General features: G+C 41.1%; 1 protein-coding gene across 34 annotated transcripts in view; it reads left to right on the top strand.

Moving 5' to 3' along the window:
* Positions 1-27,960, top strand: part of BAZ2B (bromodomain adjacent to zinc finger domain 2B) — a 158,820-nt gene that overhangs the window by 52,555 nt on the left and 78,305 nt on the right. For 33 of the 34 annotated variants that reach the window (XM_068949519.1, XM_068949534.1, XM_068949532.1 and 30 more), the window contains one exon: positions 21,819-21,968. In XM_068949519.1, the coding sequence (XP_068805620.1) occupies positions 21,821-21,968 (148 nt within the window). In that variant the 5' untranslated portion in view covers positions 21,819-21,820. Of the gene's footprint in view, positions 1-1,896; positions 1,971-21,818; positions 21,969-27,960 lie in introns of those variants that run through there. The other variant, XM_009666543.2, reaches the window with a different exon arrangement.

The following is a 27,960-nucleotide window of genomic DNA, read 5'->3' as shown; positions in this document are numbered from 1 at the left end:
AGTAATTCTTTCTGTAGGTTTTCCCTCACAGCTTTCCTTTGTTCCTTTCTCGAGTTTAATGTGAAAAATGACAGAGATGCCTTTATAACGTAGTTATTAGGAACGCCAGTGGCGATTGATTGCTCTGTGCCTGGGTTTCGTTCTAAAGCTGTGTTAATTTACTGTAGTCCCTCTTTCAGCGCTGCGGAGCGTCATGCTGCGGAGTTTCTGCGAGCGGGAGAATTGAAGTGAATGAATTTACCGTTTTGCTTGTTTCCTCTACTATGAGAGTAGTCTTTTTTGTCTTCTCATACGCTAACCTGCAAGCTCTTGTGCTGTTGTCTTAGGACACCTTAGCCATGGCAGTTGCATCCGGGTGCTGTGTAATCAAGTGGCTTTAATTAGCTGTTAAAGAAGTTCTGTCTTCTGTAAGTGGGACAAAGCTGTTTGTTCTGGTTGCCTTGGGGGTAGGAGGCGGCTTCTCCTGTTAGTCAAGGGGTTTTCTTTGATTGTTTACTTCCGCTTCATTTAATTTTAATTTTTGTAGTAGCCTTGCTCCATTAGGGAAAATGTGATTTTTAAACTAGAGCTTGTTTAAGTTACTTTTTTGGAAAGATTTTGGGTAAGGAAGAGCCAGCTTCTCCCACTGGATCACTCCCACGTGTCCAGTCCATATGTGATTAATCTTTGGGAGGAGGAAAACAGCCTCAGGTAGTTACAAAGGCATTCAGTAGCCCCTGCAGGAAATGGGAGCAGCACGCACCTGTAATATGAAACTTGTGCAAAGCTGCTCGGTTGGATGTTCAACTTCTGCTTCCAGTTCCAGTGGAAACACACGTTTGAGAGATGTTGATCCTTGTATTTTACCTGGGTGATTATTCTGCCCTTTAAGTTCCTCTCTAGAGTAGATTCTTCTAGACCGTTTCCAGTATGTTAAATAAAGGGGAAATTATCTAAAATCTTAACATCTGTATAACTTAACAATCAAATGAGGGTGACAAATTTGATGTTATAAAATTAAGGGGAAATTCATTTTCTGTGCTGTGAAGGAGGGCTTCAGGTTGCCTTCTTACTTGAACTGTTGCTTTGAATGTTGTTTTTGTGTTAATTATGATCACTTCTGAATCATGCGTCTTAGTTTTTTTCGGGGGGGGGAGAGAGGGAGGTGACGTGCGATGTTTTCCGGAGGTCGATGCTTCCCGGACTGAGGATACAGTGATTAGCGTTTGTATTGGCCGCTTTCAGGTTTTTCTAGCTGTAATACAGGTTTCCATTTCCTATGGCTTCCGCATACCAGAGCTGTTTTGTGAGCACACCAGAGCATGCTTTACTGCATGTGAGCACATAATTGTCAGTGAACAGAAAATAAGTTATTATATATATATATATATAGTCTTTGGCTTGGCTTAAAGAGTGTCGTAGTATAGCGTTGACAGTTACCTGACCTTGTGGGGAAACAACCTCTTTCATGGTTCCGAAGTGTTTTTACTTTTCCTGAGAACTGTAGCTAAATGTAGTTAAAATACGGGTGCATGCTCTCTTTAGAGCTGCCTGCCTCACCTGGGTTGGTTTTGCTGAGGCGCGCAGGCGTGCGCGCTAGTAGTGGTCTGAGGGCTCCACCTGCCTTTCAGTGTGTTTACCAGGAAATAAAGATGTGTAAACTGCAGGAAGTACTATTTGACCCTCTCTGACAGTATCTCATTACAATAATTGCTAATCTCTGAGTAAGACAGCCATGTTTTGTGTGCAACACAGAGAAGGAGGTTGTGTTAGATGAAATGTAGATGCTTCCTCAAATACAGCATGTAAATATTTGCTTTAATTTTGTTTTCCCGGTAGCTTTAGCTCGTAGACTTCTGCTGAGCTTGGGGCTCAGCAGAGCTGGGGCGCGGGCGCGCGCGTTCGCTCCCGCTCCAGCCCGCGGCTGGCGGGCTGGCGTCGCTCGGTAGCGACGGGGTGATGGCTGCGCCCTGACTGAACCGCTCTCCGCGGTAAGCTGTTCCTGTTCTGTATCTGTTCGTCTGTGATGCCAAGCGTTCAGTGCTTTTCTCTCTGCTTTTATCCCCCCAAGTAAATAGTTTAAAATGTTTTTAGATTTAAGTAAGAATATATAGAGCTGCAGTTTTCTGTTACTATTTTTTCAAAATTTCTTCTAAGAAAGGAAGCTACTGTTTTTATATAACGTTTATCTGACAGTAGTTAAAACCAAATGTAACTGATTTGCCTTTTTAAAAACGTTAGTCTGTGTAGGGGTCGGTGAGCTAACCGCTGTTAGCTTCATGAACAATTCTGATGAATGCTGAAGCGTTTATAGCATTCGCAGACCTGTTTTACATCTACCGTAGGTTTTGTTTTGTCTGAAAGCTTACCTTTTCTCTTAGCTTTTGTTAAGTATATAAGAAATTTTACGCTGTTTCTCTGTATTTATTACCATTTACGTGGGATATTTTTCCTTCAAGTAATTGCTTGTCTCTTGCTAATGAGGACTGGATGGGTGTGCCAGCTGCCGCTCGGGCAGAGGTCCCCTTCTGTCTTGCTCCCGAGCATCAGTTCAAGAGACTTCGTCCTCTTGCAGCGATGGTTGCAGAGCGCTGCTGGCCTTATTCTGCCCCGTGAAATGGTCCAGAATGGTTTTGTGGAGGCTGACCTTCAGCGGCGGTGCGCGGGGGGCAGAACTTGTCATGCCGAGTAGCGTGTACCATCGTAAGCGTGGCCGAGCTTCCTCGCCAGAGAACACCGGGAGCCTTCCTGGTTGTTTGATCTCCGTCTTTGACAGGTGCTGGCTCAAATTTGTTGGTTCCAGTGTACATTCGTATTAAAATAGTATCATGCTTTTGATAGAAAAGGACTTCTTGTCTTTTTTACACCTGTAGTGAACTTCTAAATAAAGCTACTGTTATTCTTTGTAATGTCCATTTCTTTGCGTTATCTTAACTTAGTAAATAATTATATGCAGTTGCATTTAGTAGCAGGAGGAAACCGCTATGTTGACAGAGAGCAGAACTGAAAATCAAATCTGGAAAAAGCTACTAATTGAGTTCAAAGAGAGATGATATATCTTTTCAAATTAAATAGCCAATATTGGGGGAATTGTGAAGCAGACAGCATGCGTGAGAAATCTTTGTCTCTCCACGCGTTAGGGGAAAAACCGGGAGTGGGACAGGGACGGTGTTGCTGCAGCTTGGGGGAGAAAGATGACGTTAGAGGAGCGTAGCTATTCGTGTGGAGAGCTTGTTACAAAGCACGCAGAGCCGGGAATGTTTCAGGAGAGCAAAGGCAGACAAGTAGGGGAGGAGAAAAGGCAGGGGTTCAGTTTAAAGCATTTGAGAAGTAGTTGGTGAAACAGCTCCGGGGCTGGTTGGTTGTGAAGGGCGGAGCGCGGGCGACCACGGTTCCTGGGCCGGGAAGGCTTTACCCGAGCGAGGGCACCGAGGAGCCGGCTGGGGCGCTCGCCGCCTGCGGAGCAGGGGCCCTCGTGCAGCGGGGCAGCCTTGGGTTTCTTGTCGTCCCCTTTCCCTTACCGGGGGGCCCCCTCTGTGGGCTGCTCGGTTTGAAAGGACGTGTGAGCGGGAGAATTACGCTAATCGCTTTTACACAGCACGAGTCCACTAATCATTTAATAAAGTACTGACTGTCTCCTCGTCCTGGATAAATTTGTATATCATTTCATTTTTCTAAATAAATTACAATATACTTACGATAGCGACACTTTTAAGGAGTGCCCGAGTTTGGGTGTCATCAAAACATGCGTGTCGTCTGGCGGTTCTTTCAAAAGCTCTGCAGTTCTGGTCTGCCAGCAGAGCAGCGTTTCCTTGCGGTGCCGGCGCGCTCGGCAGGGCCGCGCGGCTCAGAGCTTCGGCTCCCTTCGCTGGGCGGAGGGGCAGCCTTGCGGGCCGCGGGAGCCGCCTGGGCACGGCCTGCCTTCCAGCGCCGGGGGCCTGCTGGCGACCGGCGCGGCCCCCGGGGCTCGTGCGCCCCTCTCCCGCGGCCCCGCCGGTGGCTGCCGGGCGGCCGAGGCGTGCGCCAGTCTCGTGGGCGCCGTGAAGGAACGGCTGCTGGGAGTACCGCAGGGCCGTGGTGGTCTTCAGGTCGTCCCCAAGCCTCACCAAGCAAGTAGCCGCCTGACACGGCGAAAGCCAGCTCCGGCGTCTTACCTGCAGCTCTGTAAAGCGTGGGAAGATGCAGGGTTTGATGTTTGCCTTTGCTGAGAGCCTCCAGCGCAGCTCTGACTCCGTCGTACCCCGGATGGCGGTACGGACGGTTTGCTGTCGTCTTTTCCTCCAGCAGGTGGTGACAGCAATAAACTCTCTCAGGTTATTTTATTTCTAACAACTTCGTAGGAGTGTGTAAATCCCATGGAAATGTCAGATTTGCACCTGCTGGGTTTTAATAGTATTGAGAGTGGGGCGGGCAAGGATAATCTTTTACCGTTGTGGCAGCTGCTGTGGTGTATGCTGAAACTTGTTTTTATTTCTTAAAAAACTACTGCTTCTTGTTACTCAGTTCAAGTACGCTTCAGTGTGTGGGTTTTTTTGTTTTTTTTTTTTTTTGCTTAAGTGAATCAGTTTAAGACCTTAAAGACCTTAACGCCTTGCCCCTGGAAGAAGCAATGAACAAATAGCCAAAGAAAGATCTCCCAGTGATGAGGTTGGTCACAGCAGAGCTTACTCCGGCTGCGCCTGGATCCGGGTCTGGGCTTCACGGCCCCGGAGGGCCGACCTCCCCTCCCTGCGCCCCAGCCTCGCTCCCTGCGAGCCGAGCGGGAGCGGGAGCCAGCGCCTGCCTGGCGCCGCGAGGTGCTCTAAGAGCCCCGAACTGGGGAATGATATGATTTAGTTAGTTGTGGTGCCAAAAACTCACGTGATGATACCAGAGGTAAGAGACGGACCTCATCGCTGCCCCGCGCTCCAAGGCTAGAACTAGTCTTTGCTTGCGTTGGAGAGCTGAAGGTGCAGCTTGGATGTTTGCTTTTCTCTCTTTTTTGGTTCAACGTAAAACAGAATACTGATGTTTAGAGCAGTGACATTGAAACCCTGATTTTAATCCTGAATGAAATCTAAAACAAAACCAAGAGCGAATGTAGAGCCTGATTCTGGTATGGACACGCATTGAGAACTTTTTTTCCTCCTGATATACTTTCAGTCATTTTTCTGGAACTGTGATTTAGTATCTCAGAACTCAGTATTTCTCATCAGAATACGCTGATTGTTTTAGTTTTTGCAGTTTCCAAAGGGGAAAATATTCTCTTAAATCATTTGTAGAAAATCCTATTCCTCTCAAAAAACAAACAAACAAACCACACACAAAAAAAGCCCCAAAAGGAGTTGAAGATTACTGTTTTCATTGGAATACATGGTGTGTTCTGATAATCTGTAGATTTAGGCATACGGAGCCGAGGAAACCTGTTCTCTGCATCCTTATTCTTTAAAGAATTTACAGAGAAATGTCTGCATGAATTCTGAGCCGGTTACTTTAGCTCCTGCGGAGTATCTTACATACTCCAACGTGGAAAGCTGGTGCTAGCTGCCAGCGCTGTTCTGTGTGAAACTGCGCCGATTTAGATTTCTCAAACTCTGCAGTGTTTCTAAGGTCCTTCATACACTTAAATTACCAGCATCATACACGTGGCTGTTTCAGTCTAAGTTTTGAAATCCTATACACGTTGGTTACTTAGTGATCTGGACCGTAACGTGATAGAAAGGCAAGATCTTGTTAAATGTACCTACTGTTTATCTTGTTAACTATATGCAGCAGACTTCTGTTCTTGCCTTTGTTGGCTACAGGGCCGCCAGGGTGTTGGGGTGGCTGACGAACGAGAACTGCAGTGTCCTTGTTTTGAGCAGAAGCAGCTTACGTGGTAGGAAAAGGAAAATGGAATAGTCTATCAGGAACCAAAGCACATACCTAATTTTTAGTAGAGATATAGTATGCGTGCGCATGTTACACTGGCAGTCTCTGAGCGCCAGCCTTTCCTTACTGCTCCTGAAAGAGGACTCTCCAGGCCTGTCGTGCTTAGCAAGGTACTGCACGTTCCGTGAAATGAGGGTTTCCTACGGACGTATTGCTGCTGCTGAGTGATGAGGGGTCTACTAGTGCCTTTGTTTTTCAAAGCATGTACTAGCTTGTATAGGCTTGGGTTCACACATATAAACAGACATCTAGTTTTCAGTGCAAAATGTTATTTCTTCCCAGAAGCATCCAGTTGTGGGGACCTGTTTCTGTCCACGTAAGTTATTGAAGTTTAACTGTTTAGAATGACTTTTTCTCTGCCCAGTCCTTTTTTCATGTGCTTTTTTTTAAACATGGAGCAAAATAATAAAGCTTTTTTCCCAAGCTGGCAAAATACATTGTTTGCAGTCTGCTTTTTGGAGAGGTATTTGTGTATGTATGTTAGAGCAGATACTTCATGTTTCACAAAACTAGCCTTTTGTCAGTGCCTTCTGTCATTCTTGGGGAAAGAGGGGCAAGGTTCGGTTTTGGAAAGACTAACGTCTTTGGCGCAAGCACCTTGAACTTTAGCAATTCGCAGATTAACTCGTTGCAGCTTTTACCCTGAAAGGTGCAGGAGGGCACTCCCTCTGCAAGTTTTCTTCAGGCGGTGCTGGCTCCAGGCCCTAGAGCTGAGCGTGGATGTTGAGGCGGAGGAGATGAAACGTCTGGCGCTCCATGCGTGGGTGAGGAACCCAGTACAGTGGTCGAGAGTCAGTTCTGGGGCTGCGGGCAACAGCGAGACAGGAGGTGTCTGAGTTACAGAAAGTCATCAGAAACCAGGCGCTCTTGGCAGTTTGAAAGTTAGATTTTAGAAGCAAAACACAAAGCATTTACTTCAGCTGCCCACTTCAGAAATTTGTGGCCCCAGTCTGCATTTGTCTTCTGTAGTATTTCCCATTTAGTCCCATGTCTGCTCTGAGACTGTTCTAATACAGCTAAAATGCTTGAAGTTACCTGTTTTCCAACTCAACTGTAATATGTTTAGTGGTAGGAGAAAAAGAGGTTATGAGATTGAAAAGTAAAAGATTTCTTGAGCTATCAAGCAAAATCTTGAGTATTGCCTAAACCTGGAAAAACAGTACCCCAAAAATAAAATTCCCGTGCAAGTATGGTAAATAGAACGTAACCACTTTTAATGACAATATTTGGTTAATGAATTCACAAGAAATTCTCAAGTAGTTTCTGAGGCGTTTCGGGACTTATGTGACTTTTATCAAAAACTACGAGACGCTGCAGGATTTTGTTTTCGGTTCTGATGGGAAGAGCTTACTTCTGTTGCCATAGAGAAATATGAATAAAACTCTCAGTTAAAAAATAAAAATAGTAGATGCTCTATTTTAGTTAAAATAAATACATACTTTGACAGGAAGAGGGTTGTATGTTTTAAGTTTAGGTTTAACAGGTATAAATAGCTATTCAGTATTCAAAATAATGAAATTAATACTATGTTTCATTCAAGCCCTGTTTTTATGAAATGGAAACCTCATGAAGAGTACCGAAATGGGTTAGCAAATTGTAGACAAATCATGCAATAGTTGCTCAAAATACCCAGCTGTTCCAGCATTGATTTGTCCTGTTTGACTGTTTAATAATAATACCATTACATAATACTAAAGAAAGTTCAGGTGGAGCGTTATTTCCGTAAATCATTGATTACCAAGTATAACTATTAATTTGATTTAGAAAGTAGATTAATCTGCAGTCTGTATGGATTGCTTTTCTGCGTTCTACTCTGTTGATTTGGTGCCAACATGGAGTTGTTAAGGGAGTGTCGCTATATATAACAGAACTCTAAGATTCTTGTAACTCTTAAGACTTCTAAAAATTATTGTAAGAGCTGAAATTATTGTTAATTATTTCATAAACTTGACTCATTCTTGTTTATTCAAGATTCCAAGGTATACTTCTGAGGAAAATGTATTGTTTGTGTCTCTAATACCAGACATCTAGAACCAGTTGTGGAGTCGTAGTTTAAAAGCTTATTTTTAATACAGAAATTCAGAACCTTGCATCTTTTGCCTCTGATGTATTTTTAACTCTTCTATTACTTTAATATAGAAGCATGATTTTTTTTTTCCTCATTTAGATAGGACCGGTCATGATAGAATAATATCAATTTTCACTTGTACAGTGCCTGCGAATACTATTTGAAATTGAACAAAACGGTGTCGTAGTTGGTTCCTTTTCAGTCGTAAAGGCTGTGCATAGTAACTGCTGTCCAGAATTGAAAACAAGTGAAATAAATCAGGAATGTTCTCTTTTTGAATATAGATGTGTGGGATAGTACTGGATGTAATGCATTCAGCATTGAATGTGGTGATTTTCAGTGCGGCTGGAAGGTTAGACATCGGTTGGTTATTACTGAGCTATTTGGTACTTTAGTTTGTGGCTGTTTTAAGATATGATAACAAAGAAAGTTGACTTTTTTAAAAAAAGTCTCCTCAGCAAGAGGAAGAGCCTACCAGTTTTACTGAAAAAATGTAAAAAACAAAACAAAACAAAACAAAAAAAAAACCCCAACCAAACATTCATAGCCACGTAAGTACACGGGCATCTAGTTGTTTTCAATATCCGAGTACAGCTGAATTCTATAAGAAAATGGAAGAAGTCTTGTAACTTTTCTTAAGATGACAATTTTTTCCCCCCTAGTTTGTGTCAATTTTTTCAGTCTTGGAGATGGCAATGAAAAATGTTTCATACAATAACAGTTACAGTTGTGGGGACAGAGATTTATTTTAGATACATATAAAGATAAAATGCCACTGTGGTCATTTGATAATAGACTTTGAGAACTCATTGCGAGAATTCTGAACTTTGCTTTCTTGAAGGTGTGGTGAAATTATGCCTTATTTGAACTCCGTTCATTTGAGCATAAGAATGCAAAGTTGGAATACTTTATATACGTTTTGTTTAACCTGCAGTAATACAGGCTGTTACGTACCATGCACACAGTTTTATAAACATATTGAGACCTAAATATGAATTAACGAATGAAAGTAAGAATACTAGTTCAGCTCGGGAGATCAGTCGTTAGCTCTTCTACCTGAAACATTCATTTCTACTTCATGTTGACCAGTGACGTGCTTATCTCTCAGTGAAGTGTCAGTAACATTTAGAACGCATAAGAACTTCTTCTTCGTGGTCAACCAAAATGTCATTTTCATTTAACAGTAATTTTCTCCTTTACTTTATGCCTTATAAGAAAAAGATAAGGTGAGCAGAACCAGGAGATGGGTATGTCACCGAGTGACATACGTCTAAATGTTACCGTTAAAAAGTGCTGTCCTAAAACCCTTGTAAATCAGCTGGTGTTGTGTGCTAATAATTATCAGTTACAAGTTAATTGTGCTCTTCTCTCCCTCTTTTCACTCTCAGTGTTGGTACTTATGAAGCTAAAAGTCTTGACTGTGGGCTACTCGTGTCGTGTCGTCACTGCTGAAGAGTCTTGTTAGAGTCGCCATGAATTCCCCGAGTCGGTCGCTTCAGAGCGCGGTATCTGACTTTGTGCCTAGGGTCTTAGGTGGGAAGAGCATCTCTCAGCTGGGACTCTGGAGTACCGCATCTTCGAGTTTTCTTCACTGGCGGGCAAAATATTTGTATCGGAGAAAGCAGTAGGATGCAGGGTGTAGAGGGAAGAGAAACTTTTCTGTTGGACGGCTGTAGTTATCAGAGATGAAGGCGGTTTTCAGGACATGTTGCTGTCATTCACAGGCACTTCAGTGACATGTCTCTGTGTCAGCTCTCCAGAACTTTTATGTTTTCAATTGCTTCTACGCTTGATACACAAATCGTCGTTATTGCACCGCTAATTCAGTCCCTGAAATGCACAGTTAAATCTCTGCGTTTCTGAAGGGTTCGTCTGCAGAGAGGAGATAGAAAAGCCAAATGCGCTCCTTGATATATGTGGAGCTTTCTAGCACCGGAGCGATTCGGAGATTTCAGGCAAATTAGAAAAGAAGCTAGAATTTAGAATTAGCTGGGTCACAGTGCCTTTAAAATGGCACTAGTTCGGTAGGAGGAGCGCACGTTCGTCTAGCCTACGACAGTGCTGAAGTGGCCTGCTTGGCTGAGGGGGCAAAGTTCTTGGTGCTTCTGCCTTTTAAACAGCTGAGCTGCTTTCTCGCGGGTGGCCCACTATGTCTGTAGGGAAAGCGAGCGGCCCCGAGAGCCTGGGTTGGTGTTGCATGTGTGGATTTAGGGAAACGGAGCCTAAAACAGCTTGTTTCTGGCAGCGTCACAGTCTGAAGCGGTTTTGTACTCACAGAAAAACTGAGGCTTACTCGGCAGAGCGGTTGGAAAACGTTCTGTTTTCCCATGAAGCGACAGGGCTTTCTTACCTCCTTCGTGCGGCTGCGGCTGCGGCTGCTAATATTAGTAAGACAAGGGAACTATCCCAGGGCAACTTTCTTAACGTTGTTCTTAAGGACTTTATTTTTCTGAGAAGTTCCTCTTTGCCTTTAAAGGCCCAGTAGGGGGTGGTCAGGAGCCAAGGTCTTAACTAAAATTCATCCCTATTAAAGCAGCCTGTAAGCTACGAGGAAAAGCTCTGTTGCCTTTGTTCTTAAGATAATTAATAAATAAATGAATACGTGCTTTTGTCCTAGAAGAAGCATTTGATGTAAGCCAATTTTTGGTAGCGATACAGAAGAGAGAAGTCAGTCATTCCTAACGATAACACTCGCAGCGCTTAAAGCTGAAGAGCGTGTGTGTAGACATAGGAACTCGTGTGTATTTATACATTTACGTTGACTTAGTTTCGAGTGTCTCTGTGCCAGTCCTATTTTCAAGTTGAATGCATTTTTTAAGATTCCAATCCAAGATTTCCTAAATTGCTAGTTCTTAATGGTCTCTAAATTTTGCGATTATTTTTCCCCTCTAGTAGTGCTGCGTAACACTTGTGCGAAGTGGCAGTCACCGCAGGATGTGTTACTTTTGTACTGTGGATTTGGTTTTGTTTTGCTTTTACACAATAGCTTGTAAACCCATTTTTAAATGAAAGCACAATTATATTTTTTTTACATTACTTGAGGCATTTGGCCCAAACTAAATCACTCTAAAAAGACTGATTATCTTCTTTTTTGACATATTATTGCATGGCAGCAAGGGACAAAAAATACCCTGTATGGCTGCTTTGACAAAGGAAATATTTATCAAGAATCTTACATGGCAAGAGGTCGATACTTTAAAAAAGCCACTAATAAGGAATGAGCAATTTCATAGGCAGAGTTCACATGCAAAAAGCAGAGACATAAAATATACCCATGTGGTGTAACATGCATTCATATTTTCATGAAATATTTTTTCATGCATTCATGTTTTCATGTAGTGATGTTCAGTGGAACAGGACTGAGGCCCTCCAATTTCTGTTACAGTAAAGAAATCAGTCCATAAACCATCTTGACTTTTAAATGTGACCTAGTCTACTTGGCTGCTTTTCCGTCATTAAATGACTAAGTGGCCGTATTTTTATAGCTTCCAGGCCTTAGTAGAGAACCATGTTTTTTCTGTTCATTTTTTCATGTCCTGGGTTCTCAAATCAAAGCATGAGAATCTTCTCAGAGTACAACACTGAGAACTGGCTTTCACCCTTCCCATGCTCTTACTATTGATGCAAGATATTTTTTACTCTGTAGCTTTTGCTGTCTGGGAAGACTCTTTTATGCTTCCGTCCCCTGTTTCGTTTTAAATCTTTGCTAACAGCCGCACTTCTCTTTAGCTTTAATCCAGTATTGCTATTATTTAAATGTGAAGTGTAATATACATGTATATCTTTGTCTTAGATGTTGCTATTCATTTTTTATGAGAAAAATTCTACGTGAAATACTTATTTTCATCTCATACACCTAACAATTTGACAAACTAATTTTTGTAACCATTTTAATTGTGAAATCAATTTGTTGCTAAGCTAGTCTATTTTATTTTTATGATTATATTGAAAGCTAGTATATATATATACACACATATACATACACACACACACGCACAGACACACACAGAAGATATTTACCAAGCCTTTATTTAATGTTGCATGTTAACATATGAAAATACTGTTTAACTTTTTTCTTTTGTTGCACTGTTCATGGAAGACTAGCAGAATCTAGTGATGTTCGACGTTGGTGGTCTGGCATTTCCAGGGTGCTTTTTTCCCCTTCCGTTTTCACATTCTCTTTGGTTATTCCAGCTTCTGCTTACTTTTAGTTCTCTGGTTCAGCTAGTAGAAGCAGTATTTTGGTTTAAATTTATGGAAAGTAAAGCACTCTCTAGTCTGTTGATGGTCAGAAAGGGCTTTCTGCTGTAAAAGAGGTGTCATCCCTTGGTTGACACTGACTTGTGTCAGCTGAGCTAGTGTTCTGTCATGGTATTGGTGTCCTCAAGCGTTTCCTGCTGATGGAAAATGGTAATTTTGGATAGGAAATAAGAAAATATCAGCTTTAGAAAGTAATGAGGTATCTCAGTGCAGCAGCAGTGAATTGTACGCTATTATTTTTGATCTGCATATGAAACCGTTCCCCTCCGCCCCGCTTTTTTAAGGTCCTGAAACTTAGTGTTTTGTTTTGGGACATTCTGATGAGGTTTTCATTAAATCACAAGTGCAAAGATGACAGGAGCTAAAAGTGTGGTTCCATAAAACAGTGCAGCATCACATACTGCTGCTGTTAGGCACCACTGATAATAGGAAATGTAGGCCATCCAGAAGTACGTATTAGGCTTACAATCAACCTGAAATGATCTATTAAGAAGTATGGCATATTTGTCAGGAAAGCATTCATGAGAGTTAAAATGAGAAATAAGTGATTGCAGGTGACCATACTTCCAGAAGCTCCAGAAATTAAAAAGGAAGCCGCACGTTTGTGAAAACGTGCGGTTGTGTAACTCGTGCGGGGGAACTCTTGCTCTTACTTGTAGAAGTAACAGCCTGCTTTTCAATATTCGTTGTTTAAAAGTGTTTTACAGAAAAAATATCTTTCCTACTTGGTCTCCGTATGTTGTCTCCGTCTGTGATTAAGCGCGCTCACTCATTTGGTCTCTCCTTACGTATTTGTGTCTCTCGGATATTGAGCTGGTTTTCTTTTTTCCTGCTGACTAAACCTGTTTTACTTTTCCTTGCGTCACCTGGCTTTGTTCTTGTGGGACCATGTCTTCATTGGGTAAGACTTGTGTTGGGGGGCCGCTACCAGGACGCAGAGACAGAAGCAGCTAGGTAGCTGCATTGCACTTACACAAATAAAGTGCGGAGGAGCCAGCCCAAGCTGGTTTTGGCTGCGAGTCCCAGGTGTTTCGTCTTGCGAATCCCAGGAATCTCCTCACGTAGAGGAGCCGGTGTTGGATCTGCCTTTTAGCGTGAGAGCGATGACAGAGGCAACTCCAGACGCGTAAACAAAATGTAACGTGCAGAGTTTTTATTGCACGCTCTGGATTTTAGTGTATTTGTCCGTCACAGGGGTGCTCTGGCGCTCCTTACCTCTCCCGTCCTGATAAAATCCCATGAAAGCGGCTCTGCTCGTCGCGGGATTACTCCCGCGCAAAGGTGTTTTGCTGCTTTGGAGATCTAGCTGAAGTACGTCAGGAGAGAGCGTGCTGCTGCGCCTCGCTGGTCATGCTGGTACCTTAATTTTCGAAATGATACAGTCCTTTGTTGTCTGCCCTCTGTGTCAAGAATCATCTCTCTTACGCTGCCCTCTGAGTAGGAGAAAACTGGTACTTTGAGGAGAAGGGCAGTATAAATGTGCATTCATAGTTTAGTGATTTCTGGACGCGTATCATCCCCTGTGGAAAATCTGGATATATTTTGTTTATCAGTAGTACGTTGTGGGATGAAAAGATCTGCGTGACAGGCATCAGTAAACAGGAAGATGCGATGCATAATAACTGGTGTGAAAGTACTGGTGTTCAGCATAGCAGAGGATAGTTATGTGCAGGAATACCTGTTTCAGATCAGGCCTCACCGTCTCTGGAAAGATCCAAAGGAAATGCAGTTTCAGATACGGGCAAAGAAGGTGACGAGGCGAGTGTCACCGTGTAACGTGTTGGAACTGGGGGCCTGTTGCTGGCGCCGCGGGGACCCCGGCGCACAGGCACGTTTCTCGCGGAGCAGAGCGCAGAACCTAATTCTTCGAGTCCCTGGCATAAGTCCCGCTATCCAGGCAAGGAGGGCACCGTGAGTACCCCCTGGGTCTGACTTACTTTCTCGTGATTTCCTGTAGGAAGCCTTTGTGCACGCGTATTTATGGATTTCATTTAGGGTTGCCTTGCTTGTTAACCGGAGTACAACTTTGATGTCTGTGGAGCGTTGCCAAGAAGAGAAGCACTGCATTGCTCCTTTAGCTCTATTTTTAAAATCATCTAATTTTCAGGCTACCAGATAAACTGGGCACAAATCTAACGTGCAGTTCAAAATTAGAGCCGATTGTATGTTTAAATTGTGTATTTAACACCCTGCATATGTATAACAGAAAGGGAATAAAAAATGGGATTTTAGATACCTGAAAGCTCTAGAAATAGTCTTTATTCTGCTGCATCTTTATATGTTGATTGTTTTTGCAGTTATCCTTAGAAACAGAGTTTTTTTTGTTGGATAGAGCCACATGGTACTTATTTAAAAAGGACGCTAGTGAAATTTCTTCCTTGTAATTTCTTTAGTTATCGTTCAACGCTTACTTTGTAACTGCTGTTGGCATGGGACTCTGGGTGGGCTCTGGTTGTAACTCTGTTTCGGAGCGACTCTAAGAAAGAGTTTTTGCTATGTATTTCAATACTGTCGAATTGAGTATCTGTACGGAAACATTGAAGAATTCTTTATAATGTTGAGAACTGTAGAGGTAGTTATAGATAAAGTTTGCTTGCTTCCTTCCTTCCTTCACAAACTTCAGAAGTGGTATAAAATGCTCGCAGTCTTGCCTCTGCAGAGCAGCAAGGTGTACAGGTCTGGGATCCGGCACGGAGGAACCAAGCATCGTAGTCTCATCAGAACCTGAAAAAATCTGGTACGTGGGCAATAAAAGAGGGACTTTTTATGCAGAAACTTTTTATGCAGAACTGCAAAAACTAAATGTTTTTGAAGTTGAGCTGTCATGTGCGGAAATATAATCCTTAAAAATTGGTCTTCATCCCAAGTCAGCATGAGTAATGATTCTTTTTTTTTTTCTTGGAATAGAAAGGTCTGTAAAACGTCAGTTCTCAAATGCTGAAACATTTGTTTCATTTCGATGTCACCCTCTTTTGGGCGCTTGACAAAATGCTGTCAGGGAGCCCTTGCATCTGAGTGCCCTTCAGATATTGCTACTTCAGGCTCTGCGGCCCTAACAGAGCGCAGGCTCTGCATCAGTTTTAGATCGTCTCCATGATCTCAATGAGCGTGTGCTGGGACCTTTTCCTTCGCACCTGCTGGAAATTTGCTGTGGCTTGTAACGGCAGATTAATTGTTTTTGCCGGCAGCTTTTACAGGGTCAACGTTCCTGATTGAAAGTATTTACATCTTACTAAGAAGTTGAACCTCCACTCATCTGGTTTTCTGTTTGAGGATGGTGTTGCCAGCCTTTCATGTTCTCACCCAACATAATGGTGAAAGTAACAGAAGCTGAAGGGGTGCTCCTTCAAAATTAAGGATTAAAAATTAATGTGCTAAATGCACATGTGGAAGATTGATAAACTCACACAGAATAATGTAATTATGCCGATGGATTTGTCCAACCATGCAAGAATTGTCCTGTTGAAATTCTTGGACTGAAATGTGTGCTTGTTAAATGGTCTGGAGCCACCTCAGCATTAAGTGCATCTCCCTACAGTGCTGTTTCCTGATGGGTGCCCGATATCACCGTTCTCTTTTCGGGTATAATTTGGATAGATTGTATTTCTTGCTCCTAGTTATGCTACTGTAACCTATATTTTGAGGCTGATCCACAACTGAGGATCATGGAGGTTGGTAATTTAACACCCCGTTTCCTCTCTTATCGTGCCTCCCCTCCGCCCCAAACGTAAGGCGACCAAACTGTAACACACGTGAGACTGTGTAGTGACACGAGGAGATATTTATGTCACAGGAAACTTCTTCCATTGAAATGGCCAGTGTTTCATGGGAAAAGCTGCTTAACATAATTCATAATTTTTTGAGCCAATTAGGTCTTATCTGAATAAAAAACAAATTGGCAGCAAAATTCTAATTAACGTACACCTCTTAAGCAAGGAGTTGCACTTTTAATACTGATACTTATTGCTAACAAAAGATTGCTTCTCATCTGCATCTGGTAATGCCTTTTTGATGTGTCTTGAGATTATCTTAATTTTTACTGCTGTTTAGGATCAGGCAAAATAGTCGTTTCAGAAGAGCAACATTTCGCTGAGTGGCTTTTCGGGGCAGTTATTTTTTATTTTACACCATGGTGTATCTGTGACTGAAATTGTATTTCTGAAGCGTGTTTCCAATTCTGTGCCTTTGGAAGATGGTTAGTTCTTCCTTTCACTGCAGTAGAGCATGGTAAGGGTCCTAATCTTTACTGAATTTACTGTTACTGATTAAACTCACAAGAAAGGTATTTCAGAGTTTGGCTTGACTTCATAGTGCATATAGAATTATATAGTGCAGGATTAGAATTTGGAGTGGGTTTTACAGATTCTGAATAGGAATTACAAGAAAAACGGTGCAAAACAGTTATCTGAACACCACGTGATAGTATCCTTGGCCTCTGTGGAACATAACGGGTTTTTTTTAACGTAATCATGACGACAGTGAAAATTGTGAATGCAAAAAGTGTTTGAAACAAGGTTCATTTCTAATTAAAGATAATAATATAGTTACTTGTAAAATAGGAGAAAAGGTTTTGAGTTGAAACTCCGTTTGCGTACATCATGGCATGGTGAACGTATCTTGTCAAACACTAAATACCCAAAGATGGAGTCAAAACACGTAGACCTCCTGAATGCTGTATTTTATCCTGAGTCCGTTTAACATGTTCGCTGCGTGTTACCAAAACACTTGAATGGCAGCTGATTCCCTTCTAAGCTACTGCTTTCCCCAGGCTACACCTGACTGAGTTGCACCACATGTAGGGTCTGCGTATGCATTTAAGTGAGTCTTAGTAAGGTTTTTGTGTGAGTGAAGACTGCTCATGTAAAAAATTTGATCTCATTTGCCATACGAATATTTTCACAGCTGTGGATTGTGGTAGAAGCAGCAGCGAGTTACAGCAGGGATGGAGTTTGGCCTGGTGTTGGAAAGGGGAGGGCTGCCAAGACAGCAGGAGACGGCGCGGGAATAACCACGTGCCTTGCCAGCGCCTCGGTGGCTGGGGTGGTGCTTAGGAAACACGGCGCAATCTTACTGTTGCTTTACTTAAAAAAAAAAAAAAAAAAAGTTTTATTACACTTTTCCTGAAGAGTGTTATGTGAAGTGCTGAGAGGAAGTCCCCAAAAGCAGTGTGATTACAGTATGGTTCTGCGGCATTCAGAATATTTGGCCTTTGCAGGGCCTTCAGTGTTTGCACAGCACTTATTTAAGCACTCAGCACTATACTGAGCTTCGCTTCACTTCACGTGTTTTATCTGAGTTGAAAAGCAAAACCTCAGAGGCACGAAAAGGTGCGGTAGCATGGCGCTGCGTGTTGGCGGCTGGGAGCCGCCGGCGCCGGTCCGAGGCTGCGCGCTGGGGCGGCCGCGGGCCTTCTCCGGGGGGCGGGCTGGTTTTGCTTTATTGAGTTTTTTTTCCAGACGCAGTATTCGGGTATCCCTCGATAGGGAATACAGCGTAGTATTCAGGTGTCCCAGCTCATGCTGACAGGACACTGTTGTATCCACACAGTACAAGTCACATCCTTTGAAGTGAATGATTTATCAATGCCTCTTTAAAGGCAAGGAAAAAAATAAATATTTTATATGTAAATATACATTTTAGCAAAGATTTTGAACATAGATTTTTGAAGGTAATTTAGTTTTACTAAGTTTAAAAATTATTATTAAATGTGGAAACGATGCGACTCTTGTTTCCTTTTCCAAATCTTTAGCTATTTTTTGGTGTTTTATGTTTTTATTAAACCTCTTTCATTTTTTCCAAAATAAAACCTTGTTTTGTTTATGAAAGCAGTTTTTCTCTAAGGAAAAGCTACACGTACTTCCTTCCTATGAGAGATTGCTTTCCTTTTACATTAGGGTCAGTTGCATAAACAGTGAGCATTCATTCGCCGGGGAAACGCGTTCGCCTTGCTGAGCAGCTGGGAAGATCCCTGAGGTTTTGGGCAAAGCGTTGAGAGGACCTGACACAAATCACTGCGCCTGGGAAATAAAAAAGCCGATTCTTCAGTTTAACTTATTCGATTTATCTTTTACAAATAAGAGATGGTATAAAAAATAAGCCTGAAACTTCAACAATAAATTGGCTGTCAAAACAGACAGAAAAGCAGCGCGTGGTTAGTGCGCTCTCTTGAGCGCAGCCCGGAGAACAGGAACCTGTTGTCGTTCGAATGGACGTTTTGGTCACAGAAGACGTTAGGTCTCCAGTCTAATTATTTCTGATCCTGACTAATGACTGTTTCAGGGATTATCTCTTTTGGTGTCAGCCATCTGCTCTGGTTTAGAGTAATAAACTAACTAAACATAATTAATGTTTGACTTAATTTGAAAGCAAAACGATGCATGTCTCTAGGAAGAGAGTAGCATCCCTTTGTTTCAAAATTTATCAGTTATTCTATTCATGACTTAAAAAAAAAAAAAAAAAAAAAAGAAGAAGCAGATAAAGGCCAAAAATGGAAAGCCAAAACGCAACCCAACCGGAATCCCCCGCCCCCCCCAGCCCTTAAAAGGGCAGTTTTTTGTTGTCCTCCCAGTTGTTGTTTGCCTCTGCGTCACTGATTCCAACAGAAGATTGCATTAGCTAAAAGCTTGGAAGTGTAGAGAAGTTTTTGTTTCTGGATTTGAAAACAGTGTTGATTCACTGAGGATATCCTGCCATATATGGCACAAATAAGGACTATTTGTTTATAGCTTTTTTTTTAACTGTGCATATTTATAAACTAGACTAGATGGTGAAAGGCTGACTTTAGCACTGTTTTGTTGCACGCAAGATGAGAAAGAGCAATCCCTCATAGAAACTGGAGCGTTCCAGATGTTTTTGTCAGGAAATATTAGTAAAATACAAACCAGTTGCAGTCCTGAGTTTTGAATGCAGTTGAAGCTTCGAAGAAAGTACCTTTTCTTTTACAAATGGTTACTGTAATAATGCCGTATCTATTTATGCATGTAATATCAACAATATCAGTGATACCAGTAATGAATATCAAAATACAACGGAGCAACAGTTTCTGTGAGGTGGCTGAATAGGACCCTGCCTGTTGGTGTCACCTAAATCAACCCTTTCACGGTGTCTTAGAAGCGCACGTTGTTGTTTTCGTTTGTCTTTATTGATCTCTACATACGGAAAAATTTTTGTTTGGTAGTATGAAAGAATGCATGTATTTGCAAGTGATACAATCTGAAACTAGGAAAGGGGTTTCTACTAATTATTATCCTTAGGAAAAATTGTAAAATGTAATGGACGTAACAGAACTCTCAAAGTACACATTCTTTATAGATATTTTTCAGTGGCCTATTTCCACTGACGATAGAAGTAACAGTTTAGCTCCCTTATAGTCACAGCTGATTAGGAATCAGTGAGGTGTTTCTTCTTTAACTGCAGAAAGAACATGTTACATTGGGAAAAAGTATGCATTTAGGAGTCCTGAATTTAAAATTTGAAAATAAAAATGCTTAGTAATACTTTGCATTGGTAAATTGTTTCTTGATCTTTACGACTGTTCAATGAGGTAGTAGGTAATTTTTGTACCATATCAGTGCAGCTAGTTGAATTTCGGTATTGGCAGATAGAACGCAGATTTTCTGCTGAACGAGGGCAAGTTCTCTGTGATAAATTGAGCTTCAGAGAATTACAGCACTAAAGTCTGTCGGTGCTTTTCTTTGCAGAGGGGCTGTTTGCAGCTTGTGTGCAGGGCAAGCAGTTCCCGATGGTATACTGTGGTTCTCTCGTTAGCAGAGTTTTCAGTTAGGGAAATTAATACTCTGTTTTCTGCTAGCTAACAAAGTCCAGGGACTATATCCACTGCATAGATAGTTTCACATATAAAAAAAATTCATTTGAGTTTGGTTTGGAATTCATGATTTAGTAAAAATGGGTACCTTGTACCCTTCAGATATGTGTTTTTCAGTGATTTTTTTGCTTTGTAACTTCCTTCTGCCTTTAAGATTCATTGTCACTGAACGAGAAGAAAAAAGGTTCAGGTGTACAGATTCTCTGTGTAGGGATATGTGGCTCTTGTGCTTGTTTTCTAAATGAGTACTTGGAAAGTGACTGTTTTCGTGTGCCTTCAGATCAGAAGTCATGTTTGATGCACTGCTTTTCTAAATTGCTTAAAGTGAATTTTCAAAAGTGTCTTTCTTACGCACGTTGTACTTAGCAACCTATTCTACAAAGACTATGAATGAGAGGTTATTGTAATTGTGATTTATACTCAGTCCTTGGCCTCCTCCTCACCTTGCTGACCACAAGTTTGAGAAAGGCTGGTGCGTCTGTAGCTGAAGGAGACGCCAGGACAAGAATCTCAGTTTCTCAGGCGTTTCTCTGCTAACAGGAGTTAACTTTGATTTGTTTCATCCTTCCTGAAATAGTACAGGGTCACTGAAAAAATATCTTCCTCCAGCGTATTTACACTCTAATCCTGACTTGCCTTCAGTTTCAGTTCCTGCCAACTGAGTCAGCTGGCCCTTGGACTCTGCTACCACTATGCTTAGGCGTCCGTTTACTTGGCTGTAACTTCAGTATTTCAGAAACTGGTTTTCAAGAAGCAGTATTTTTACTTTGTATTTCTTAAAATATTATTCTTAAAGCAGGCAATGAAACAAGCCCAGTAATTTTAATTAAAGCAATCTATAGCACCATTGAGATGCCTTATTTTATATGAAAAGTGCACAAGAAAAGAAAGCCGGCATACTTCAGGGATTTTTAAACTTACAATATTCCACTATAATATCTAATTCTTTCCCCAGTTTTAGGAGATCAGATGGACTTTTCTGCAGGCTTTATAGGTTTGTTAAAGCCAGGGCTCTGTAAGGAAGCAGCAAGAGCGGGGACAGCGGGGAGCCACAGGGGACCCTAGCACACAGAAGGTGCCCTACCTGACCAGGGCACAGTCTCACAGGATCTGAGCCTGGTGGGCAGAGCAAGGTGCTGGTGACAGGATCCAGTGGTCCCAGACAAGGTGAAGTAATCAGTCAGGTGCAGGGTCCATCCAGTAACCCGGTCAGGAGCAGGAGATGGGGCTAGAGACAAAGCTACAATATGGGTCTGAGGGGTCTATCCAAGAGTTCGGGCTAGAGACAGGACTAAAGACAGGCACATGTGCAACCTAGTCCAGGCAAGGGCCCCAGGCCTGAGCTCAAATGGAGCTCCTGGACAGAGGGTGTGGGTGTTGCTCCCAGGTGAGACTGGTCAGGGCAATTAGGGTCTATTGGTGTCCCCAGGGCCCTCACAGGCAGCTTCTGATCGTTGGAAATAGCTGGTAGTTAGGGGCTCCGTTGTGTGAAGGCATGGGTTTGCAATTGCCATCCAAGTTAAAACTGATGTTGGGCTCTGCAGAGCTGCTTAGTTCCCTTACTCTTTCGGTTGTGCTGGGTTCCCCGTTAGCCCTCGTGCAGCGCAGACTGAGTGCTGTTTATGTGATGTAGCTCGCATGTGAACATACCATTAGGAGCCACTGAAGACTCCAGTGCGGCTCCTGAGACATGGTCAGCATTGATACTCCTGTAGTTCCCTTGGGGTGTTTTAATTTTTTGCTTTAGAAAATAGACATTTGTCTTCTCTTCTGTAGATATGGAGTCTGGAGAGCGGCTATCGTCAGCTTCCTCTACTGCAGCTACTTCGTCTCCAGCATCTTCTACGCCTTCTGTAGCTTCAGCAGTTTCAAAGGGTGGCCTTTCCACTGGAGCTGCATCGCAGAGTGCCACGATCCACACATGTGGTAAGCCTGACTCAGCGACGTATTGCAACGTTATTTTGGTGTTTGCCAACTTCTGTAATGAGATTATCATTGCAAGGTCGAATGTGAGGTTGCACGAACGCATCAAGGGCAATTTTTTTGTTTTGTTTTGTCTGGAGGAGAGAACTGCATATCCCCCCAAACTTAAAGTCGTGGTATTCCATTACTTTTCAGAACAGACTTGGTTCTTCCGGTAGGGTGAGCAATAGTATATTCTCCAAACTGACAAATTCCTCTGGCCTCGTCTTGTAGAACCCGCTATACTCCTGGTGCACTTCTGCGGCCTGGGATTATTCATTTGCAGCTTCATTGAGAAGAAAATTAGAAACAGGAATTTCTGTGTACCTATGAATATGGCTCAATAACATTTACTTTTACTCCAAAAGCAGCCAGCAAAGTTGTTTATCTAAAACTGATCAAGATCAGAAAGAAACATGTCTTATTTTTCAGTGTCCCACCACAAATTCAAGCCCAAAGACTTTTGTGTCTATGTTTATTAGCCCCTAACATTTGAAACTGTTTTCTGTGGTCGTTACCTGGAAGGCAGTGGAGTTAATTTGCATGTGGCTATAAACGTAAAATCTCATGCTGAGAATTTATGAGACCGACTTCTGCTTGTGGCATTTCTTTTGTAAGTATTAAAGCAACTAGTGTTAAGTGTAGCATCGTGTATATATAGGATATATATTTTATCTGACAAAATAAGACTAATTTCAAAGGAGATAAGTAACATAGTTTAGATACTCAACTGTCAGTTTCAGTCTTCATCAAAAAATCCAGGTAGTCCTTTGCTTAGGTGTATCTTACAGTAATAAGTATGAAGTAGATGTGAATGCACGCAGTTCACTGCTCTCTCATTTTATGTTCAACTTCTTTGTTTTTTGAAAAATAATTTCATTTTTGTCTGACAGCTAATAGTTATTAAGAGTAGCAGAAATTCCCAGTATTCGTGGGTTGTTTTTTTAAACAGTGAAATACTTTTTCTGCTGCTTCTGATCTTTAAAAATGTATTTACTTTCTCTCAGGGGCCTTTATAGTCCTAAAAACAAGCTAGAATGTACTTTTCTTTCCGTCCTGTCCCATCAGTTTTATTTATGAGCGTACATAGTACAGTGTGCTTCAAGTTTTAGAAGAACTCTTGCGTCCACTCTTAAGAGGTATGCACTGTATTAGAGAAATTTCACAAAAATGTTTATGCTGTCAAGAACAGCTAATGACTGTTTTTCATGAATGACCTCTGGCTAGAATTGCAGTTTCATTGAGCCAGTGCTTCACTGAATTTACAACATGGTCTGCAGTCAAGATAGACTGGTATTTTAACCTGTTTCAATTCCCAGACTCATGTAACTCTCTTGTATAGTCTTTTAAAATAATGCATGATAGCTATGTTTATCAGTCTCAATCTGATAATTACAGGATGTTAGTGTTTAAAAACACGGTCCTTCCATATATAATAAAATAAAATCACAGAATCACAGAACGGCTGAGGTTGGAAGGGACCTCTGGAGATCGTCTAGTCCAACCCCCTGCTCAGGCAGGGACATTTAGAGCACGTTGCCCAGGGTCACGTCCAGACGGGTTTTGAATATCTCCAGCGAAGGAGACTCCACTACCTCTCTGCGCAACCTGTTCCAGTGCTCCGTCACCCTCACAGGAAAGAAGTTTTTCCTCCTGTTCAGATGGAGCTGCCTGTGTTTCCGTTTGTGCCCGCTGCCTCTTGTCCTGTCACTAGGCACCACGGAGAAGAGGCTGGCCCCATCCCCTTGACACCCTCCCTTCAGATACTTGTACACGTTGATGAGATCCCCTCTCAACCTTCTCTTCTCCAGGCTGAACAGGCCCAGCTCTCGCAGCCTTTCCTCATAGGAGACATGCTCCAGTCTTTGTAGCCCTCCGCTGGACTCGCTCCAGCGGCTCCATGTCTCTCCTGTACTGGGGAGCCCATAATAGTCGCTTAAGAAGAAAGTTATTCTTTCTAAGGGTTAGAAGGTCAAAAGCATCTAAATTCGCGTGTCAGATTAGAGAGGTTCTTTTTATTCCAATTCATTCCACTTGCTTTCTTTGCAGTAATCGGTGCTCTGTTAAGCAGTCTCTGTAATAAACGTCGTTGCCTATCCTGTCAGATTCCCAGGGCGCGTGATGAGTTAGCGCTCGGAGTCTTCGTGCTGTGCCGGGGAGTTTATGATACAAATAAATTATTTTGATTTAGCCCCAGGTCAAACAGACAAAGCATCTATGTGAAACCATTATGGAAAACATTGCATATACATACTTGGGGTTAGATGCCATACCAGTGAGAAAAAAATAGGCCCTGATAGTTTAACTGGTCAGTGTAGCATTTACTCCCTGAGTAATTGAACCCTTCCAGTGAAGTGGACAGATTATTTGCTGTCTGTCGTCTTATTCACCCACTGCTGAAAATGAGAAGGAACATTATAAAAGAAAAGTAATTCTGGAAAGAGGTTTAAGTTTATCCTCATGAGAAGGATAGCTGCTTTGGAAGAGCCCAGGACTGCAGCGTTTTTCATGTGAGTTAGTGTTATCATAACCCAGTATTATACTTTTCTGAGGTGCAGACAGTATGAAGAACTGTTAAAAGCTGTTTGATCCAGTCTTAGCATTTTGATTTTATCAAAGCTGTAGAGAGCTTTATTTTTTTTTTTAAAAGCCCATTAACTTTTGTAAAATGAAAATGAAATAAATTTACTTTTTCAAACCTTGGAGCTGCTTCTTCTAAAGCCAAACTCTTTACTCTTCTTGGAGTCTAGTATTTCTCCTGAATGAGTCATGGAAGAATGGATATCTTTAAACTATGAACATAAATATGCAAACTCGCAGTATATTTTCAATAGATAAATTATAGAAGTTTCTACATTATTTGCTTACTTGTATTAACAAAGGTCTTTTAAATAGAAACACTATTTTTTATCTGCAGGTCTTGATATAAAAAATGATCTTGTGGCTCCTTAAATAAACTTTGATGAAGAGCAGATCTGGTGCCTAAAATATAAACTATATAAATAAATTGCTTTCATGTTCAAAGGTTTTTTTAAACCTTGTTTTTGTCCAAATTTTGGTCTGAGGCTTGGAGGCTTTTGCACAGACTTGTGTAAATTTTAAGAGTTCCTCGTGCTAAGTGACAATAGCAAAATTTAAATGATTATCTAAAAGTAATGAAGTGGTAATAATACTATTGGGGGAACATATAACACTTTTGAATGTTGAGGGAGAATATGGTGATAGTAGTTGGAGAGGTCAGTCTCCATGACACTTTTGGCTTAAGTACAAGGAGAGAACTATTGCCAATTCTGACACTAACACAGTTTTAATACCTTCAGTGTCATACAGGCTGCAGTGGAAGTTCTCAGATTTTGGAGATCAAGATTAAGATGGCCAGTGCGTCTTAATTTTAGCAGTTTGCATATGTGCCATTAATAAATAGCCCTTGATTTCATTATCATCTCTAGTTCTTTACAAAGGATACCACCCTCTTTTAGACTTCTTTTTTTAATATCATTTCATTCATAGACCAGAATCTAATTTCTTTCTTAATGCACAGTATATTGGGGTCCAAACTCTGGTTAAAAATTTTATTTAAGGACAAAATTGTGAGAGTAATAAAAATAAGCATCTCAGTGTGCCAGACCTCAGAAAACTACAATTTAAGCTTTTTTACGAAAATGAAAGCAAAAATGTGGGGTGAGGAAAAAAAGAGAAACTACTTTTATAGGCCTAACTTGAATATTTCCATATTTTTAAATTCTGTCTAATCTCAGATTTGATGTAAGGACTATACATGTAAATGAACAATTTTGAATGTTGCTTGGACATAGAATTTTAGCTTTTAGCTTTATTTTTTAAGGTAAGACTTCAGTGGAAAGAACCTTTTAAAGAAAATCAATTTCAGTGCCATGGTTTTCGGTCATTAGAGTTTAAAGGAGGACATTATATTTGAGCACCTAAATAATTAGATTAAAAAACACATCAAGTATCTTTCCTTGTATTAAAAGAAGGCTCACTGAAATTAATTGACTTTTTTGAAAATAATGGCTTAGTAGGTCAATGCTCTGCATACATTCCTGTATACTTCTATATTCTGTATACTTGTATATTTACAGTAAAGCATGTGCAGTGTTTGTGCCTACATTATGTATTGGTTTCCAAAGTAGCAGTGTTGTCAGTCCTTTTTGAAAATTTCCTTTCAGAAATTTAATCCAAGACTTGATTCTTTTTTAGCCTATGAAGGCAAGTCCAAAATGAAGTCCGTGGAATTGCATCTCCTCGCTTGCTTCTATGATGTCATGTTAAAAGTTCATTACAATGTTGCACTTCTTTTTCTTCTAATTGTTGTTCAATATGATAGCCAGTGCTTTGCACCTAATTTAAATTAACAAGTGTTTTGAATGTTTCTGTGTTCTGATTTTTATTTATTTATTTTTTTAAAAACCGGTGGAAACTAAAGTAGATGATCATTACTTGGATTTAGACAACCCTTTCCAGTGATTAGCCATGCTTTCCAACTTTTTACACTCGGTACATTCACCAGTACTATGAAATCATACATACAGTTCGGAAGACCTAGAGCCAGATGCTGGAAGGCAGGTAGAAGACAGACTTTGACGGTACTGTAGTGACTGGAAAACAACACAGAAAGGAGAGTAACGCACAGGAACTTCTGTCACATAAGCAGTCTTCTAGATTCTCTGTCTGGGTTGAAATGTTCTTGGCATTGCTGCTATTGTAAATATGAGGTAATTTTTGTGTTTCCATTGCCTGGTTAACTGATGCATTATATTTTCTTAAATAATTAAGTATTTATTCTTTTACAGTTCTTTTGAAAAGCCTTATTATAGTGCACCATGAAGTGCATTAATATTAACAAAGGCATTCAGAGTCACCGTTCCTTGTTACTAAGCACCAGTATTGTAGAAGTTGATGCTGGCCTTTGGAGTAATGCTTTCAACCATTTGTCTGTGCAGTGGCTAGTAGAATTTCAAAAGCTGTGCTCAGAAATGTTTAACCTAATCTAAGTAAATCAAGAGTGTTAAGGAGTGCAGTTTCATATTAAGTTTAACTGTACAGAGCATATCTAGAGTAGGCTAGTAACTCGAAGGAGCAACAACCAAAAAATAAAAGGAAATACTAGTATGCGTCGTTAGACAGAAAATTAATATTTCTATCAAGCGAGAATGACAATAACCAATTTGAGGGAAAACGTCATCACGGTCCAGGTTTTTAAAAAGATTTTGCTTCTGTTTGTCCTCTGTTTTATTTCTTCCATTTTTCTAAGGACATATTTAAAAAATAAAAGGCTTCTGTTTTCTGGCCACATCAGATAATGACTTGGGTAGCACACAATCAAATACTTTTTGAATGCCATAATGTGAATGCTTTAATGTGTAATACAGTATAAAGCCACTCTTTTTATGAGTAATGTGGAAAGTTGATTAATGTCACAAGCTTGACGTATCATTGTAAAGGTTTTACCTTGACCTACCTTAAAATTCTTTTCAGAATTTGAAACATAGAAATATATTGCTGCTCAATAGAACAACAGTCACCATTATAGTTTGTGAGAGAGAGAAGCAGATGTTGTTAGTGTTTTTAGTCAAAACCACACAAAAAGAGTATTATAATATTTCCTAATTTAACCATGTGGCAGATGATAACTTAATGTTTTACTAGTTACGTACTAGTAAAGTACTAGTTAAGTACTAGTTTCTTCCACTGATTGTTGAAGAAGGTACATGAACGAGATTTTTCTCATGTTATAATTTGCTACTTGAAGTTGAAGAAGACATTAGAAACAAGTTCAGCAAACGTGGAACCAAAATACAGATTTTTAAGTTGAGGCCAGAAGCATAAAGAAATACTAGGTATATGCGTCACCCATAATGATTAGCGTCAGTGAAAATGTGAATCCATTCTTGTCAAAATTATGCACCTCAGACTGAAATTTGAAATCAGTTGGAAG

The sequence above is a fragment of the Struthio camelus genome, chromosome 6 (assembly GCF_040807025.1).
Source record: "Struthio camelus isolate bStrCam1 chromosome 6, bStrCam1.hap1, whole genome shotgun sequence".
Lineage (NCBI taxonomy): Eukaryota > Metazoa > Chordata > Aves > Struthioniformes > Struthionidae > Struthio > Struthio camelus.
This window is presented reverse-complemented; position numbering and strand designations above follow the sequence as displayed.